Below are 19,529 nucleotides of genomic sequence, written 5' to 3'. Positions count from 1 at the left end.
ACTTGTGATTTCTTCTCATTTTGGTAGCAATGCTCTTCCAGTACTGCATTTTTTATTACTACTTGTGCAAGGACACATTTCCTGTGACCAAAGGTAGGCGTGCCAACAGACTTGCTCACGCTTCTTTTTGCATTTGTTGCCTTCTTCACTCTCACATCAACGTAATGGGGAAATTCTTCACTGCTGTGTAAAGGTACTGACCGAAACCCACAAGCCCCTAACTCATACCAGAAGCAAAAGAAGCAAAAAGCCTCACTCTGTTGCTACAGTAAGAATTAACATTTAAAGCAGAGGAAGGAAATGCCACCATTTAAAATACTTACAGGAAAGAAAGAAGGCTATTTCTTCTGTTTTGCTGGAATTCAGTGTTACCAGCTAGTGGGCCCTCATTTTATCTCCATCTTCACAGCAACCTTGGCTTTGTTCACTCCTGGTGCACAAGTCCTACGCCAATGATGCATCCAACAGTCCACTGCAGGTCAAACAGTACTTAATGTACTGATGGCAATCTTGGTTTTCTGCAGGTGTGAAGTTGCCTAACATTGGGTGTGGGGGATATACTATACAATACCTTAAAATACTATAAAATTTAAACTACGGCAGCTGAAACATATGATAAACAAATGCATTTATTTCTTCAATTCAGTGTTGCCATCCCACAGCGAGAGCGGCAGAGTCCATGAAATTTGTCCTTCAGTGAAAGGGATGCTTCAGCCAAAGGTGATGAGGCTCTTCCTTCTGACTTTGAGTGAGTGTGGATGGGGCCCTCAGTCTGAAACAGAGAATCAGCTTTGAAAAGATACATAAGGATTTTGTTTGCATGAGGGTATATCGCTTGAAAAGACAGCTGTGTTCTGACACGGCAGCCAAATTATGCAGAGTGTGGACCGTGTAAAAAAGGTTATCTTTTGTTAATGAGCCTGTTAGTGCAAACACCGCTTGTAGCAGACAGTTAATTTTAGCTTGAATTTTCTATTTCAGAAACAGAGCAATAAAATGCCTCTGTTGTTCCAAAATCTGCATTTGATAAGGACTGTTTATCTGGTTCATGGAAAACAGCTTACCAGGAATGCAAAAATGCACATTTTGTCTTTTTCAAACATGGGTGCTTGCTTTTATGCCGGTGATTTTTTTTTTTTCTTCTAGTGCTGTTTTTCCACTAGAACAAAATTAACTCTTTACAAGTATACATTTTGTAATTCCAGTGCTATGACTGAACTGACTAGACATTTCCTGTCTATCTCAAATGGTGTATTTGTTATCCTTTCTGACTGGTACTGGCACCCAGTGGAAATTTGATGATACTGAGCATACCTGGCAGAGAACAGTCATCTTTCACTGCCAAGTCAGCCTGCAGCATAAAAAGGCCCAAAGGAGAGAAGATGACTACTAACTGTGCTCCACCACCCCAGACATTTTGGGTATGATACCAATTGTGACATGGCTTTGGAAAAGACGAGAGAATTAGAGATTTTATTTTTTTTTGCCTGCTTTTGTTTTTTCCTCTGTATTCTCTTTTCTTCTTGAAGTTTGCTTTGCAAGTAGCAGGTATAAATTCATCTCTCTGGTTCAGTTGCATTACAGCTGAAAGGACACACACACACACATTAAAAGGGGTTTCCCTTTTAATTCTGCACCAAAAATCTACACTGTCATGTGCTAGAGATTTGCAGCACTGTGACTCCAGGGCAAAAAACTGACAAAAAATGTCTCACCCTCAAAACCAGAATAAGGCAAGAGGAACACCACGTGAGTAAGACAATAGCTAGGGAAGGAGGTTTAGGAGATGAGGACATGATCAGAGGGAAGCTCCTTTTATCACGGTCATAAAAACCTCTTACAGCAACAGTACCAATCTTGCCTATTTAAAATATGCAAGAAGATGGTCAGTAATCATCTTCTCGCAGTAGGTAAGAATTATTCCTGCAGCATTACCACATGCTTACCAGAAGGTTAAGTGAGCTCTGCAGGGTGAGCAAGAACACTTGTGCCTCAGAGTGCTGCCATGCCCAAAGCCAAGTGCTGCTCTGCAGGATGGGTATTGCCCATCAGCACATGACAGTAATTTTGGGAGTCAGTTTACCACTGATTAGTGTCATTTCTTTATTGCCTGACAGGCAAGCAAACCCCAGGCACAACAGCACTGCTCTTCACACTCTGAGGAACATCACCGATTAGGAATGGCATCCTGAACTCATGTTAACATTGCCAGCAACCTACATCTGTCATCACCGTGTGTGTGAGGAAGGGGGACCAAGCCGAGGAGCGTTTCAGCACCCCATGAAGAATGCCATGTTCCTTTATTTGCGTCTCCAGATCTTACTCTCATTCAGCTTCCCAGACATTCATGTTTTTGCTTGTTGCCTTTATGAAACACATCATGTTTGGCAGTAAATGGCCACAGGCAGCCCTGCCAAGTCCCCAGAAGCTTGTCTCCTACATCTGGTTACAGTTCAAAGATGATTTTTTTTTCCTCTGAAGTGCCTTCCTAAATCAACAAACTGCTTCAGACTCCACGTCTAGTCTGCATATCATCTGTGCTAGTAAATAGGAGGCCTCTGGACATATCTCAAGGTGTTTAACGAGCATTGCAGTATAGTTTACAAAGACCACAAACAATTAATTAGCTCTATTATTTAAAATTGGAAAAGGCTTGCTAAATCTGGTTTGGCGAAAGGTTTTCTAACATGATGGATTTTGTACCACTTGTGCCCTGAAAGCACTACTGTTAGTACATTGCTAGGTTCTTCCTTGCTAGGAGTCAGGGCTAAATGACGGGCTAATTTGGAGTTCCTAGATTCTGACTCTAACAGAAGAAAGGATTCACAGTAAGACAGTATCTTCAGTGCTCAGGGGGAATCATCAAAATGATGTCACAGTATCCTTTCCACTCTTGGGGAGCTTCCACCCCCCAACATGCTTAGCACTAGGTATCTCCATTCATATAAAATTTTCAAGAAATACCACGGGGATTTGATAGAAAAGAAATTAACCTAGAATTACAGGACATAATGCTCGTAATCCGTCTTTTGGCATAGCATTGAGCAGGGAAGTTAAGGGTAAGCCTTTGACCAGATGTCTACTCTTCTCCCACCAGATCCTTAGGGTAAGCCTCCAGTTTACAGAAAAGTATCACAATGCTTCTGTACCACAGGCATTGCTGTTTCATTAGTGTAGTGGGTAATAGCCTATGTGGCTCTGAAGACTTCGAAAAAGGAGGAGTTCAGGAGGACAAAGAGTTGTTACAAAGGATGTAATTTGAAATATCTAAATGAAATTAAAGGAAATCATATTCTGAAAAATAAATGAATGATGTCATTTTGTCAGGACACAAAGCAGAGTGGATGAAGCAATTACAAAACCAAGAAAAATCTCACCATGTGTAAGAATGAGACAAGATAATTTTAATTAATTATTTGTAATTTTATTTAACTTCAAAAGATCCATTACTGATTCTTCTCTTCAGGACTTGGTAAGCTGGCTGCAAAGGTACGCGTTTTGGTTCTGTACTACAGGAATAAACTCCTATCACGTGAAACCTCTTACTCATATTGGAAGCTTTTTCCTCTTGTCTTGCTTTCAAAGGAGATGGCTAACAATAAAAAATAGATAGATACTGGACAGACAATCTGCTACTTATTTTCCCTTCATCAGTTGGTGAAAAATTTGCAAAAACTACATAGAACACAAAAAAAAAAAAAAAACTTTAATTGTTTCATTGTTTCACTGAGACAGATGCATACCGCTAAATATAGATTTTAGAGAACTGTTGGTTTCTAAGTTCATAGGATTCATTTCCACTGCTTCTCAGTGGCTCTTTCTCATCCCCCATGTCATTGTCTTTCATTTGTGCAAAATAGGCAGGAGAAGCTTTGCATTCATAGTGCCTGTCAAGAGATTTGAGGTGGATCAACATATGAAGAGCATAGGCAAGAACCAGCAGCAGAATCAGTGACATAACCAATCCCATAAGTATTGCTGGAGAGAAAAAAGATGCACAATCTTTTGCATAAGCAAAATGTCCTTCTTGAATGTTAAAGCCTTGAATCTACAAAGGGAACAGAAGAGCTCATGTTAAACAAAGTATTTGCTGTGGTGCTTACAAACAATTTCATGAATTTGCTCTGGTGTCAGTAAGAACTTTTAATTTAATATCATCATGTTACAAAATTGTATCGAGCTGTGCTAGCTGGAGTTAATGCTCCGAGTTTATCCAGGTCAGTCTTCCAGAAAATGCCAGTTATTCTAATCCCCCTCACTCTGCTGCCCAAAGGATTTGCAGTTTTTATTTTAAACAAAACCTTCTATGATCTCTCTTGATAGCCCAGTCACATTTAATTGTAAGTACGGTACCGTACCTTTCTAGTTTACTGTGCATTTCCAGCATCATTTGTTAAGAATCTCCAGGCTCTCTGTTTCAAACTGCACCAACTTCAATGCATCAAACAAGGTATGCTCAATTGCCTACCCTAATATTAGATTTTTATCATCAGATTTGAGTGTGCGGCACATGGCAGTGAAACAACAAAATTACATGAAGTTGCATTTAACTACAGCCAATACCACTAAGTTTTACTTGGGGCTTCAGCCCTAACATGAAGTTCACCAGTTCACACTCAAAGATTGTCTCCTTGGCTAAAATGGGTCCAAAGGCATTTATCACCTGGGGAGAAAAAGGGGGTCAACTTTCTCACCCAGTCACCTTTTTCAGCTATTTACCAACACAGGTCCCACGTCTCTACGTCTCTATTTACCAACACGGTCTCCACGTCGTAAGCATTTATTTACTTACATACTTATTTTGCTTTTCCTTTATTAAAAGGATTTTCTTCCAGCCTAAGTTTTTGCTTTTTTATTTTCTTGCCCCTGAAGGAGATAAATTGGGGTCTATGGATATTACAAAAGATCCTTCTTCACAGACCCCAGAGTCTGGTGTGAAATAGTCAGCTCTGGGCAATGAAACATGCATAACAAGGGTGAGCTAGAGAAGGACACAGTTCAGTCAGGGATATCAGACAGTCTGGGGAGGGAACCATCCCCTAAAACTTAGGTGTCTAAAAGCAAGACATCCTAGCCCAGTCATCTTGGGCTCAGTTATTGCCAAATATCAAAATACAGGCATTTTCAGATCATGATTAATCTCATCCTAAAATAAGGACTTAAGATGAGTCAGAGGAATTATCCACTGGCTTTAGAGGCAGACTGAGGTGACTGTAACCAGGGCAAAAGGTTAAAATTCCCAGTCTTCAAAAGCTGAGTGAGATGAATCCCATACTTGGTGGCTGATGCTACTGTTGATGTCAGGTTTTAAGAGCCCAGCTCAGAGACATCTAATGTTGACAGTTAAATTCACTTCCCTCATGAAAGAGAAACCCCAGCAAGAAACTATGGAAAATCTATATAGCCATACAGCTCCTTTGACAGGAGTACAACCACAATAATTTAAATTTTCATTTCTATTCAATTTCTGTTTGATGTTCTATGGAGATCCCATAAACTGTACATGGGAGGTCACTATACCTCATAGGCACTTAATTGCAAAATGTCCCATCAGTCTACCTATGGGATCCATTTGGCTTAATTCCACCTTACCTGGAAATCAATAAAAGTGACTTCCCAAAGCTTTGAAATATCATTTGCAGAGCTGGGTATCAGGAGTGCATCATATCTCTGCAAGCTGCTCACATGGTCACAGTGGAAGGAGTAACTCGCCGGCGCATATATTCTTGTCGCATTAAATGTCGCCAGTACGGAGTGGTTGTAAAGAAGCTGCAGTCTGTGTAAGCTGAACCAGTTCTGAACAGACAGCTCGTAATAGCTGGTTGTTAGTAAGAATCTGAAATTGTATGGGAAGAAAGATGAGTAAGATCAAAAGTCTAGGAGTTGGCACCATTAAGTTCACATGTCATTCTTAGAAGACACTTCATCAAGACTTCAGTGATCACTTTGCAACATGACCCAAAATCCACGAGTACACAGAATAAGTTTTATTGTTGTCAGTGAGAATTTGCTCCTGAACGCTTAAAGTGTGAAATGTGTTGCTCATGCCAAGTATACTAAACTGTTCGTACAAAAAACTTCACTTTTATTACCTACATTGCAGCACATTTATTGGTCTCTGTATATTATAATTTCACACAGTCCCAGAGCAGACTGCTGGCATCACAGAGAGCACTGTCAGTTACAATACATACCCCTAAATGCTTGTGTGGCCTAAACTTTAAGTATAACACACTAAATTGGAATGAGCAGATGAGGTGTGGAAGACTGAAGGCTATAGTGATATGATCCAATACACACTCGGCTTATGCTTCAGTCTTCGTAATACATAAACCACATAATAACACAAAATTATTTATCAGGAAATACTGTTTTCTTCGATTACCGAGAAGCATACTTAAATTAGGTCATAGTCTCATGCCTGTGCAGCCCATACTATCAACTTTTTCAACAAAATTCCACCCAAAAAGTTTAACTAACTAGCAAGACTTAGCAAAAATCTCAGACATGGGAAGATTCTACTCAAATGAGATGATCTGAACTTTTCTCATGGTAGAAAATCCAACATAGAAGAAGAAATGCCTTAATAAAACAGAATAGCCAAGCAAATGGCAGCCTGCAAGTGTCTTGGTTATACCAGAGAATCATAGAAAGGTTTGAGTTGACAGGGACCATGAAAAATAATCTAGTTCCTACCCCCCTTCCTTGGGCAGGAACACCTCTCACTAGATCAACATACCATATAATCAACAGTTCTACCAGGTTATTTTTGCTTATATAAACTCTTCCCCCAAAAATTACACAAGCAACTGCATAACAATAGATACTGACACGTGATTACCTAACATTTTGCTTTAGCACATAACTTACCTAATAACAAGTCCCTTTAGATTGCCAATGTCTCCAAACTTCAGAGAAAGCCTGGGTCAAAAAGCAAGCAATGTCAGGCTAGATAAAAACTTCAGAAGTCTTAAGAGAAAAAATAGCACAAAAGATTGAGTCATACATAAAACCTTCTACTCAGTATACCTTTAAAGTCAGTACCAAAAAAAGAAAAAATTTTGAATGAGGCCTAGACTATCCAGAAACAACAGAACTGAAAGATCAATTTTTGACATACATCCCACTGTTTCCAACTTTGGTTGATAATTGGTTTTATTTGATCTCTGTGCTCCTTCTCAAGCCAACAAGGCTAATCTATAATACAATCTCTTAATCGTGTATCACCAGTGTATGTCATTAAAAAGAGCTACACATAATCCTCCTCTTTTTAGGTACTAGAGCATAACAGATCCATATGGTCTTTGAGTTCAAACTTCACGTGTGCATCAATAGAGAAATAAAAATGCATTGGCTGTGAAGCAGCTCTACAAAGCTTATGTATAGTCAATATGGGCATCTTAAGTTTACTTAAGTGAAAGGCAGTAGCAGGTTCGCTGTAAATTAGGACATGAAGCTCCACATGCATTCTCCAACAACTCTTTAACCATCTCAGGAGTTAATGCACCACAGCACTGTGTAGATGGAACACAGTGAAACCATGCGGCTTCTGAAAGACTTTTTGGACCTAATGCTGAAGAAAAAAAAAAAAAATAGCTAGACGTATGATTTCATACAACATGTAGATATCTTCTGCACATTCCATACACTGAATCTAGACCATCCCTTGTTTTATTACAAAGGGAAATCAGGGACTGAGGATAGCAATATCACAGATGAGGATTAGACACAGGAAAACACATAGCTGCCTGATCCATAACTTGGTGCTTAAAATAAATAAACAAATAAATAAATGAAAAGAAATCCTGTGGGCTGGTTTACTATATTTACATGGCAAATGCATATGCATTTGGGGCCATGTCCTGGCTCCAGCTACTCTGCATTGATCAGACAGTATAAAGCAGCTTGGAAGCTAATCTAAAGCCACAACAGAGGATTGTCTTAACAAAGAAGGCTGGAGATGAGAGAAGTTTAAGAGACTTTTCTGGGGTGAGAAAAACAGGGCAATTCATCATGTGAGCACTCAGCCAGATAATCCACTGCCTAAGTTGCTAAGCCACTATCCATCATATTTGAGAAGCCGTGGCAGTCCAGTGAAGTTCTCACCGACTGGAAAAGGAGAAATATAACCCCTATTTTTAAAAAAGGGAGAGAAGGAGACAAGGGTAACTACAGGTCAGCCAGTCACCTCTGTGCCCAGTAAGATCATGGAGCAGACCCTCCTGGAAACTATGCTAAGGCACAAGGAAAATAAGGAGGTGACTGGTGACAGCCAACAGGGCTTTACTACGTGGAGATCATGCCTGACAAACCTGGTGGCCTGCTATGATGGGATTACAGCAATGGGGGATGGGGGAAAAGCAGCTGATGTCATCTATCTGGACTTCTGTAAAGCATTTGACACTCTCCCAATGATATCCTTGTCTCTAAACATGGATTTGACAGGTGGGCCACACGGTGGATACGGAATTGACTGGATGGTCACACGGAGTTGCAGTCAGTGTCTCAATGTCCAGGTGCAGATCAAGTGCACAAGTGGTGTTCTTCAGGGGACAGTACTGGGACTGGTGCTGTTTAACATTCAAAGAGCTGAGGTCACTAAGACTCATGTTTTCTCTAGGTATCCCAAATAAGCCAAGCATAGAACATGTAAGAAAGCATCACTATTGTGAAGGTGTAGCATTTTCCTCTCTCTGCAGAACAGAGGAGGAAAGGCTCAGTACTCACAGTATTTCTCTTGACACAAGCAAAACAATTCTAACCTCAGCTTCAAACAAAGCATCAAGGTCCTGCCTGCCTTTAGCACCTGTGTCCCTATTTTGAGACTACTAAAAGAACATGAAAGAAAGAATGATAAGGTCAGATGTGACAGATAAAATCACTCCAGAGTCACAGATTTTGAGATCAAACATCAGACAGTTTTTACACGGATAGAAGGCATGTCAAGGGCATCCTGTAAAGTTCTGTTTCCTGATTCTTCCCATAGCTTTTTTTAATGTATGGTGTGTTCTACAAATTCCCAAATACCTTCCAACACATTGCATCGAGCAAGAATATACAGCATTGTGGTGGGTTGACCACAGCCAGCAGCTAAGCCCAACAGAGCCACTCTCACCCACTGCCCATCTCCACTTCAGTGGGACAGGAGAGGATACAAAGAGAGAAAGCTTGTGTGTTAGGACAGAGCTCCATAAATGAAGGACAGAAGGCTGAAAATTGTTCGGCAACCACCAAAATGTAAGTCAACACTGTTTTAGCAACAAGTCCAAAACAGAGCACTATACACTGTGAAGAAAATTCAGCAAATGCCAAGTTAGGTGCTCACTGCCTGATTTTTAGACTACCAGAATGGAACCAGCAACCTGGTATAAGATGTAGAGCCAAACAGTATAGTACATGGAGGAAGAAAATTTTTAGGGTACACTACAAAGGAGAAAAAAAGAACCTTCATGCCTTTCTAGTATGGCCATGGGATTGGAGGATTTGGGATCTAGTCAGGTTTAACATACATTCTCACTCATGTTAGGCAGGAGCAAGGCATTGAACAGTTGGTGCTGAAGTAATGCGTGACAGACTGGGATGCAGATTCCAGGTTTTTTGGAGACCCTTCAGGTCACACATAAAACTCTACTGAATTCACCTTTCAGATTCAGCAACTCACACATCATACCATGGGACCCGGGGCTACCCAATTCTGTCTCCAAATACGTGGGTCCAAAAGTATATAACCCATGCTGCCATGCTGCCTGCAATGTCAGGCCGCTGTAGGAAGGAGCTTGCCCCTGAGGTACTAGGGCTCAACACCAGATATTACAAGGCTTGTTCCTTCAGTATTTATTTACCAGACTTGTTATCTGGTACTAGTTTCGCTAGCATCTTACATCGCATTGTCTTCACTGCAGTTTGAATCCCCAACATCCACTGTTGCATGGACACCAAACGTCTTCTCAGTCAAATCCAGCTGTGTGTGGTTTTCAAACTTAATCATGATCCTCTTGGCCCAGAAGAGAATGCAGGGTGTGCCGTTAACTGTGACGTTGAGAGGGCTGTAGTGGCTGGGGGTGAACGGCCTCCAGGATGCTCTTTCTAGCTGTTCTTTCCTGCTCAAGTTATAGCTGACAACCTGATGGGCCACACAAAAAAAAAGTATCAAAAGATGGGCATTTCAGTAGTTACTCTCCATCCTACCACAATAAGTAAGGTCAGCACTTGGAAAGCACCTTTGGAGCAATTTTTCAGCTGCAGCAGTACTGAACTGAGGAAGCAGGGAGGTCTCTAGCAAACCCCTTCCTACCCTGGGACTGGCAGCACACCATGCAGCGCTCCAGCATGACCGCCCAGAGAGCCAATGTAAGTTAGATTTGTTCTTCTAGTTGCTCTAGCACAGAATCATTGGGGAAAAGGATATTTTTGGCATGCTCCCATCTCACCCCAGCACACACAAAGCTGCCCAATATCAGAAGTCGAAGCAATGACAGAATCACAAGCTGCTCACCACAGCAGAACGCCCTGTAGGCCGGCTGCAGTTCATAAGACTGAATCCTGGGAACTACAGGTTCCACGTCCTCTCTGGACATCAGAAAAAATACTATTTATTTTGAGCCAAAGAAAGACAATTTGGCTGTGAGGCTGTGTAATTTGAGACTGTGAGTTAGGGCTCAGAAGTAATTTCAAAAGGTAAGAGTAATTTTCATATTTGAAACTAAGATTTCCAGACACCAACTCTTTGCCAGCTGTACATAGGTCCTAGCTGAATATAATAATTCATGTAACATCTGCATGGCTGTTTTGCAAGCTATATGATTGAGCAAATTCAAATCACATATGAACAAGAGAGGTATTCTGTGTTTCAGTCATAAACACCATCTTATCAGGCTCCAGAAGGGACACAGCTAAGCCCCAAAGCTTTGTCTTAGCTTAAAGAGAGATGTATTTTTTTGTTGTTAAGATTAGCAAATCATGTCTCCCAGCTCAGGCCCTGAAAGACCCTTTTGATACTTGACCTTACATATGGCACAAGACTGCTTTAGGAATTAAAATGAGCAAGTACTCACAGCAAGAAACAGAAAGCAAGGTAAGAATGAAAGAGATTTTATCAACCAGCTATTTACATTAGGCTGTATAACTGCAGGGTTTTTGACAGGGAAGCCTCTTCCTCAGTTTTTAACAAAACCTACAAGCTGGACTCAGGAATAACTCCCACCCAGTTTAAACAAACACCAGTTTTGACTCAGATATTCTTTTAGTAACAAGTAATATAAGCAAAATACTGGCTACTGCAGCCAAATGGAGTTGCACAAAATACAGGCAGCATGATTTGATTCTTTTAACATGACCCTGTGCCTGAACCCAGTGCCAATCAGCACGAGAGGTGGCAGTAGAAGTCCTACCTCATGTCTCAGAAAAGCAGAAGATATATCGTAGTGCATGTTATGAATCAGTACCACAATGATTCAGAGAATTTTGTTGCCTATTTCTTGTAAATAACAGATCATTAAATTCAATAATATAAATTTAAAAGATTGCAATATATTATGACAAAGATATATATATATACTTTACAGATTACAGATACAGTTCTTTCTGTAATTACCTGTGTAACTGCTACTTGATTTACGATGAATTTTGGCTTTACACCACCATCGTAGTGTCGACCTGCAGATGAAAGTGTTTTATGAGCCTACAAAGAAAACATTCAATCATTCATACAAGCATAATTTTGCGTGTTCTGATGCAAATAGTTAGCAGCCATGCACAAAACATGTTTTTCAGAATAACTGATTTTGTTTTAGGAAATATTCGGCTTGATGTAAATATTGCCTTCAAAACATCCATCTTCCAGTTTAGTTTACCTTTATCATATAACAAGGTCCCTCTCATTTTCACTGAATATCTTACCATCTTTACAGAGAATTTCTTTCCCTGCACTGAACAGAGATGGAAACCTCTGACAAATAAACTCATGGACTGTCTGGTTGCCAGGAGAGTGAAGATTCGCAGGTGAGAAATCACTTCACAGACACTCCATCCTTTAAACATATAATTTTTTCATTTGTTTACCCAAAAAAAAAAAAAATAAATCAATAAATAAAAATGAGTGAATCCTTCTTCCTTCCCTATTTTCACCACATCTCAGACTCAGTCAGTACATGATTATTTCAAACAGGCAAATCCCTTAAAGGTTATCTGTTAAACATGGATATGCTTTGACAAAACATTTGACAACACAGTCAGTAATATCAACAGAAGCAACAGCTGGGAATGAAAAAACTGTAGTAACAGAGACAGTATCCCGGTATTCAGCCCACTGAAAGCCTTACCAGTACTCTGAAGAGTATCTTGGTCTGAAAACACACGTGAACTAGAAGAGAAGAGAAAAATATTTGTTGTACAGAATCTGGATTTGAAGTCTGCAGCAAGTTTATTAATAAGAGTTCCTGTTGCTCAATCAATGTTCAATCAATAAAACACTCAAAATATAACTCAGATCCCTGGCTGGTTAATGTCACAGGAACAGGGCAAAACAATCCTGAAGACAGTATACGCAGGCTAAAAATACCTCATTTTCAGAGGTTCCCGATGTGGATTTTCCTCTCAGGCATTCCCATGTCCTTACCGTATCAACCGAAGGCTTCATGATTCCTCTTGTACACTTCCACAACCACCAGAGGGCTGTGCCTGCTCCCAGAGACCACAGGCAGCAGCACCTACCTACTGGCACTGTCTGGTAGATGCAGAACAGCCTTCCAGATGCTTTGGATGAGAGGGACTGAAACACTTCCAGCCCAAAAGCAGGGTGCACCAGGATGACACTGCACCCACCCCAGGCCCTGCTCAGGATCAGGAGCAGCACATCCAATTGCTCCAGGACAGAAAAAATGTATCAGGCTAGCATGCCTTGAGCCTGGACATACGGACATCTAAAGACAGCTTCTGAAGGGCTCCAAACAATCTCAAATCCCACGGAAGTCAACTGCAAGGCAGGGAGCAAGTGAGGCACGTATCAGGTGACAATTATCAGGCTCACAAAATTTACAGCCTTTGATTTTCTTTCTTTGGTATAGTTCAGAAAGACATCTTAAGCTGATGTAAGTAAGATCTGCTTACCCAAACTGGAGAATCAAGTCCAGCAAATTTACTCCCATCACCAAGGGGGTCTCTCCATTAGGACCAGGCTCCACTTTTTGAGTCACAGGTAACACCTTCACAACCCCACCTGCCCCCTCCACACCACAGCAGCTTCCTGAGGACCTGCAGCTCTTTACAGTGGATTGATCTGCCTGTCTGATGCAGCATGTCCACTCCCACACCCACCACCACCATCCCCAGCAGGCGGGCACACTGGCCAGCAGCCCTCCCACACTCACAGCCCAGTATATTCCTGAAGGAGCTTTGCATGCGCTGGCCTCCCCCTGCATGCAGCACCTCCAGGCCACGAGGGATGGCAGAGAGGCAAGAGGAGAGGACTTTCCTCACAGCCACTTCACATGGGAATGTGCTTCTGTGTTCTTTTCTTGCTTTCTTACCAGCTTTCAAGCCCACTACAGAAGTAAAATACTTGAAATGATGCGTGCAAAGACCAGAATATGGGAGGACTTCAAGCGGGAGCGACACCAACCTAATTGCCACCACAGCATCCCTAATGGCAGGCAGGTGTGAGAGCATCACATTGCCACCAGAAGAGAAACGTAGAGCAGCCTCAAAGCCTGCCCTGCTTGCTGTCATGCTCAAGCAGCTCTGGCAGTATGGGAATTTGATCCCACTGAACCTGACTTGCCTGAAACCCATGGGAATTTTACCAATTTCAGCAAAGCCCAGATTCCTCACACAGTATCTTGTTTGTGCTCATGGTTCAGAAGGGCAGGAGCCTCTTTCTTCTGAGCAGCAGCTCTCCAGGGAGAACATCTGTTCACAGGCACATTCTGTGCTGCCACGAATAGATCTGCCATGGGCCCCTGCAAGCTCCTCAAACCCACAAGGCAAGAGAGACAAAAGCGAATGGAGTCCATATCCCAGCTTGTCACTTTGTCACCAAACACCAGGTCTGACGAGCAGTGTGGCTCCAGAGCACCAGGCAGGCTGCTCAGCCTCTTCAGCAACTAAGGCAATAAAACAGAAGACAGTCTCCAGAGAAAACGTGACAGAGTACGAAAAGACAGCTAAGCTCCGCAGCCCCCACACCAGTGACTTTAATCTGAGCTGAAAGAACCTTGACAAGATCTCACGTTCGAAAGGAAGTTCAATATAGACGACACTGTTTAAAATCAACCTGGCAGTTTTAATTACACACAGTGAGCCCAACTCCTCCCTCAGCCAAGATTGTTTTAAAGCCCAGGGACTTCAGGGAGGCTGTGCACTTCCAAGTGCCCCGGTCTCCTCACCACCCTCTTGGAGCCAGGGCTTGGCACTCAGCTGAGGCCTTGCAGCAGCTTGCAGGTCCCACAGCCCTCAAAGATAGGTGGGAATGACTCCCATTTTGACAGATAGCTAAAAAAGGGCTGGTTGGATCCACTACAGTTCCCTTATCTGCCTGCCCATGACCTAGCCATGAGCCCTTTGTTTTTTTAACCCACTGCTTCACAAGGAAGGAGCAGGAGCAGAGGCCTTGTGCTGTGCCCACCCAAGCAGAGCAACGAGGAGTATAATCCCAGAGCAAACTTAGAAACTGTAACTGCAGCAGGATCCCACTGAGATGCACAAAGATCTGGCATTTCTCACCTTTTCTTACCTAAGGCTCGCTATAGCCCAAGCTCCACCAGAATGCCGCCGTCAGAACACGCAGCAGACTTCTGCCATGGAGAGCTGGCTGTCACAAGAGATGACTACAACAGACCAGATTTTGTTCTCTTGCCCAGGCAAGGCTCTCTCTTAAGTTCCTTAGTGATTAGGAACATGGTCTTTGCTATTTGACCCCATCATAATTCTCTTTTCTAGTCTGTCATGACAGGTTGTGCCTTCAGGACAGAGAAGGCAGCAGCTCATCTGGGCATTTTTTCTTGACAATAGCTATAAAAATGAGGCACAACAAAAAGGAATTAATGTGAATTATTTTGTTATAAAAACTTAGGTTATATTTAGTTATATCTATATATATTTAATTATCCTTAGTTATACAGTTATCTTTCCTGCACATGCTTAGGTAAAAGCTCAAGGCCCATTATTTTGGTTTGGAAATTGCCATGCTGAGGCATGCAGACTTAACACACTACGATGAGAGGAGACAGGTGAAATTGCATAATTCAGTTCACTTTGTTATTTGACTTGAAAGGTTCTTCTGCCACTCTGGAAAGAGGAAGGGTTGATTTTGGTTTTTGATTGTCGATTAAAAAAATGAATGTTACTTAGCTCCCATCTGGGATGATGCTAACACCGTGGTTGTGCTGAATAGGTTCACCTTGAGGAATACTAATTGATAAGCAACTTCAAGCCTTTGGGAGAGCATGCAATGAATATATAAGGTATAATAATTGCAAAAACCTTTGTGGGGTTATACTCTGAACAGAACAGTTACAAACACTCCACACAGACCATGAGGCTCAGGTGAGGAGCCTGTGACAATACAGTTTGACTCCTTTACTTCACATGCAGTACACCACAGCAATGCACAGCCATGATGCTCCTCAACAAATGCCACGTTTTTCTTATCTCAGCATGAAGCTACTCAAATATAGACGAATGTGCACAGCTAATGAAATATTCATGCTTTTATGAGGAATGCAGTGGAGACAGTGACCCAGGAACCACTGCTAAGTACCACGGTATGACAAATACTGTCAGCCACATGGCACACATCTGGGAGGCCTGCAGAAGCATACAAGTGAAGAACCTCCACCTAGGAGGCACTAGTTTAGGCAGAAGTACTCCTGTTTATTACCCCAGTTATCAGCAATGCCAGCTGCCTCCTTACCACATGAAACCCCCTCAGAGAAAGGAGTTAGCCATCAAGTCAGTGCTTGCAGAGTTTGTTTGCCCTGGTACAGCCCAACCACTATGGCACAGGCAGTGTATCAGTGGCACAAGGGAAGAATTACCTCCTTGTCTCTGAACAGCCACACGCTGATGTTGATTTTATCAGGTCCATCAACTGCCTTTGACACTTACATCCCTGAGGTGTCACAGAAGCGTGTCATCTGTGATAGAATGGGTGGCCTTCAATAACCACCCTGCTGTCAAATAAGCAGCATTTCCAACCAAAGGCGAGCTGGGGAACTGACAGGTGACCTCTGGTAGCTAGGCACTTTTGCCCTCTGATGAAGCATGCTTCATAGGATAAAAGCATTGAAATAAATAAATAAATAAACAGATAGATAGATAAATGGAAAATAATGATACAACAAAAATATGTATTCCCTGGTATACATAGAAATGTTAACTACGTTAATGGGAGACAGGACACTAGCACTAGCTAGCCCTAGCTAAAGCTCTCTTCTCCACTGCCTGCAAAACTATCAGCAAAGAGTGGCTGCAAATCAGTAAGAGAAAATCATTTTTAGCAAACCCAAATATAGGGTAGACTTTTAAATGTGCAATATTTTTTGGCCACTCTACACTATAGCAACTTCAACTTCAGCCACATTCATAGTGTATGCTTTGATGACTGAAATATTTCCTTACCAGTTTGCAGGTAACTAGTCCAGATCCACTCAGGCATGCATGCTGTATGTTGAATTTACCATTCCAAGTATGTCAGGAACCCATATGAAATTGGCTTAGCCCTAATACAAAGCACTGGGATGACTAATCACTATGTAAAACCCAATTAAACAAGATTATAAGTATAAAGAAGTGTAAATTCCCTCTTATCAGATAACATTATCCATCTACATAAGATAACAAAGTCTAATTTGTTTATCTGAAAAAGTTCATATAGACTCCAGCCCTTGAAATGTAGTCTTTTGACCACTGAAGAGAGCCAACTGAATACAGCTAACACTCACCTGTAACCAAGTGTGCAAGCCATATAGGTAGTTTTCATGCCATCAGTTAAATGGTTTGAGGGAAGACAGATTCATAGCCGCCTTTTACTCTTCATATTGCTGCTCCCATAAAGTGCATCAGATGGTAAAACATACTCTACCATAGTATTTACTCCAGAAATATCACTGTCCAATATTAATACTGTCCAATATTAATACTGTCCAGCTGCAGACTACCTGACTGACTGCTGAGCTAGTTTCAATAATTTATGAATATTTAGTTGGAGAACAATGGAACATTGTAGGGACATTGGTGATAAGTAATTTCTCTGAAGTCATTAAACTAGAAATAAAAGTCTGAGAGATCAGATTCAGGGAAAAATCTAGTTCCTCCTAAGAAATGTTCTTAACAAAAAATGTTATTGAATTTAAAATGTGTCTTTTAAAGTTATATCATTAATAAACATCTACAAGGCTTGTGTCTCTTTATAGAATTTAAGTATTCTAATTTTGGTATCCTCATCCCATATCATGGGATGCAGTCAGACAGATTTGCATAATTATTTTATAATGTACTGTGTATTGTGGTTTGATCTATGTCTGAACAGAATCAGAACTGACAAGACACTCATTTGTTTTTAATGTAAATAACGAAATTGAGCTCACAGAAATTCTAGCAGTTTACAGGTATGATCTCACCTCCACTGAATGCAAAGGCTAAATTCCCATTCAGTTCAATGGCATCAGGATCACAACTGCATTTCTTATTTTTTATTAGAATAAAGTTCATGTAATGTTTCATTGCTCTGTTTCACTCAAATCTTCATCTGATTGCAGAAAAGTGCAAAAGTTATTATAAGGCACTAACAAATCTGCAAACTGGCAGAGGAGAGTGCCAAGTAATCTATTTAAATGAAAACATATTGCAGCACTTACTGGTCACTGACTACCATCTCTCGTAATACAAGCTTAAGCAAATCACCACATGTCCTTCTTGCCTTAAATGCACAGATTTTATTGCCAGCTGTGATCTTCATCAGCATATTTGATCCTTGTGTTATTAGTGACTTTGGAGCATCATTCTACTAATACAGTTTAGACTATTTTCACTTTTACAGTGCTTGCCTTTAGAAAATCCTCTTGCTCTTGCTCTGATTCAGACTTCCTATTTATATTTCACTAAAGAAAGAAATGTCATTAAAAAACAATGATGAATGCAAATCTCTAGTAATTTCATAATTTTAAGATTTTTTTTTTTTTTTTTTTTGCGATTTTAAATTCACATTTTGAATACCCATTCTACACAAGTAGAATATTTTAGCACCTATGTTTCTTGGAGTACTTTTCACACCTTTGCTGTTACTTTATTTATAACTCTGTTTTTATGTAGACCAGGGAAAGTCAGAGTGAGAGAATCATTAAAATGTAATGTAACACAGATGCTCAGAAAACATCATTTTTTAAACCATTTTTACTGCTGTATATAAAATTGTTTTAGAGTCACATTTTTATGCAGCATAGGCTCCAGAATAAATTCTGTATTAGTCCCATGTGTTTCTAAACCTGGAAGGAAAATTAAAACCATACCCTTCCAAACAGTCTGAACTGCAGACAAATCTGCTCCCACACAACGCAAATAAATGACAGTGCTTAACACACGCACTCAACTTCACCAGCACCGCTAATCAACCAGCACTCACCTGCCATCCGCCACCACAGACACCGAGAGCCCGCCACATAGGAGGAGCAGCAAGAAGCTGACCACCGCGTTTCTTTCCATGGGGATGAGAGCCGGTGCCTCCACACCAAGCACATCTGCTCCTCTGGGCTCGGGGGGGAGCAGGGCAGCCCCGCACGCCCTGGCTGCGTGATGGACTGCAGATGCAACCAATGGCAGGCAGCATCTGCCACTCCATCGCCGCACTGGTACCCACGGGAGAAAGTCTTGGTGTGCTCGGATTTATTCACGCCGGCTGCCGGCGCCAACCGCGGGCACGTTCCACATCCCTGTGCAAGGAGGGTTGGTAGTCTGGGGGGAAATTGTATCAGGATGTGGCGTGTCTGCTCCAGGAAAGCAAAAACAGGTGGTCTCTCCAAACTCTGAAATTACACTGTACTGTAAGAGCGTTTGTACTGGAGAGCGTTTGTTACCTGTTAATCAAACCTAGCCCTAAAGAAAAGTGAAGGCTGTGTTTCCAAACAGCTCTGAAATTTCCCAGCCAGCATGATAAGCTGAAAAAGGATTACATGTATCTTAAAGAAGTCCTGTAATACCTTTATTATAGCGTAGTATCCCCATTTCACAGATACAAAAGCAGACAGAGACAGCTCAGCAGTTAAACTCTCAGAACCGATTTCCTTTCCTCAGCTTTGACTCGGTTTGTGCATGTTCAGATTTCTGGCTCAGTTGTTTTTATGCTTACAGATAACGTGATGCAGGACCACAGTTGTTCAGTGTCCACAGAACTTCAGCGCCTCAATTTTGGGATTGCCAGGTTAGGTGCCAGGGTCCACAGGAAGCAGTAGGAGCACGGCAGGTTGGTTCTGGGCGCTGCTTCAGGTCGCCCTGGCAAGGATACGTGGGTTGGAGGTGTGGGTACCTCTGTCCTAGAC

General features: G+C 41.5%; 1 protein-coding gene across 1 annotated transcript; it reads right to left on the bottom strand.

The window, feature by feature from the left end:
- Positions 1-3,238: 3,238 nt before the first annotated feature.
- Positions 3,239-18,763, bottom strand: LOC137848469 (V-type proton ATPase subunit S1-like protein). Its single transcript, XM_068667595.1, has 7 exons — positions 18,617-18,763; positions 12,321-12,361; positions 11,594-11,655; positions 9,882-10,123; positions 6,871-6,921; positions 5,593-5,836; positions 3,239-4,048 (listed from the first exon to the last, which is right to left on the bottom strand). The coding sequence occupies exons 1-7, from the start codon at positions 18,694-18,696 to the stop codon at positions 3,746-3,748; spliced, it is 1,023 nt and encodes a 340-aa protein (XP_068523696.1). The 5' UTR covers positions 18,697-18,763; the 3' UTR covers positions 3,239-3,745.
- Positions 18,764-19,529: the final 766 nt, after the last annotated feature.

Source organism: Anas acuta, chromosome Z (genome assembly GCF_963932015.1).
Source record: "Anas acuta chromosome Z, bAnaAcu1.1, whole genome shotgun sequence".
NCBI lineage: Eukaryota > Metazoa > Chordata > Aves > Anseriformes > Anatidae > Anas > Anas acuta.
The sequence above is the reverse complement of the archived record's forward strand: the minus strand, read 5'-3'. Positions and strand labels throughout refer to the sequence as shown.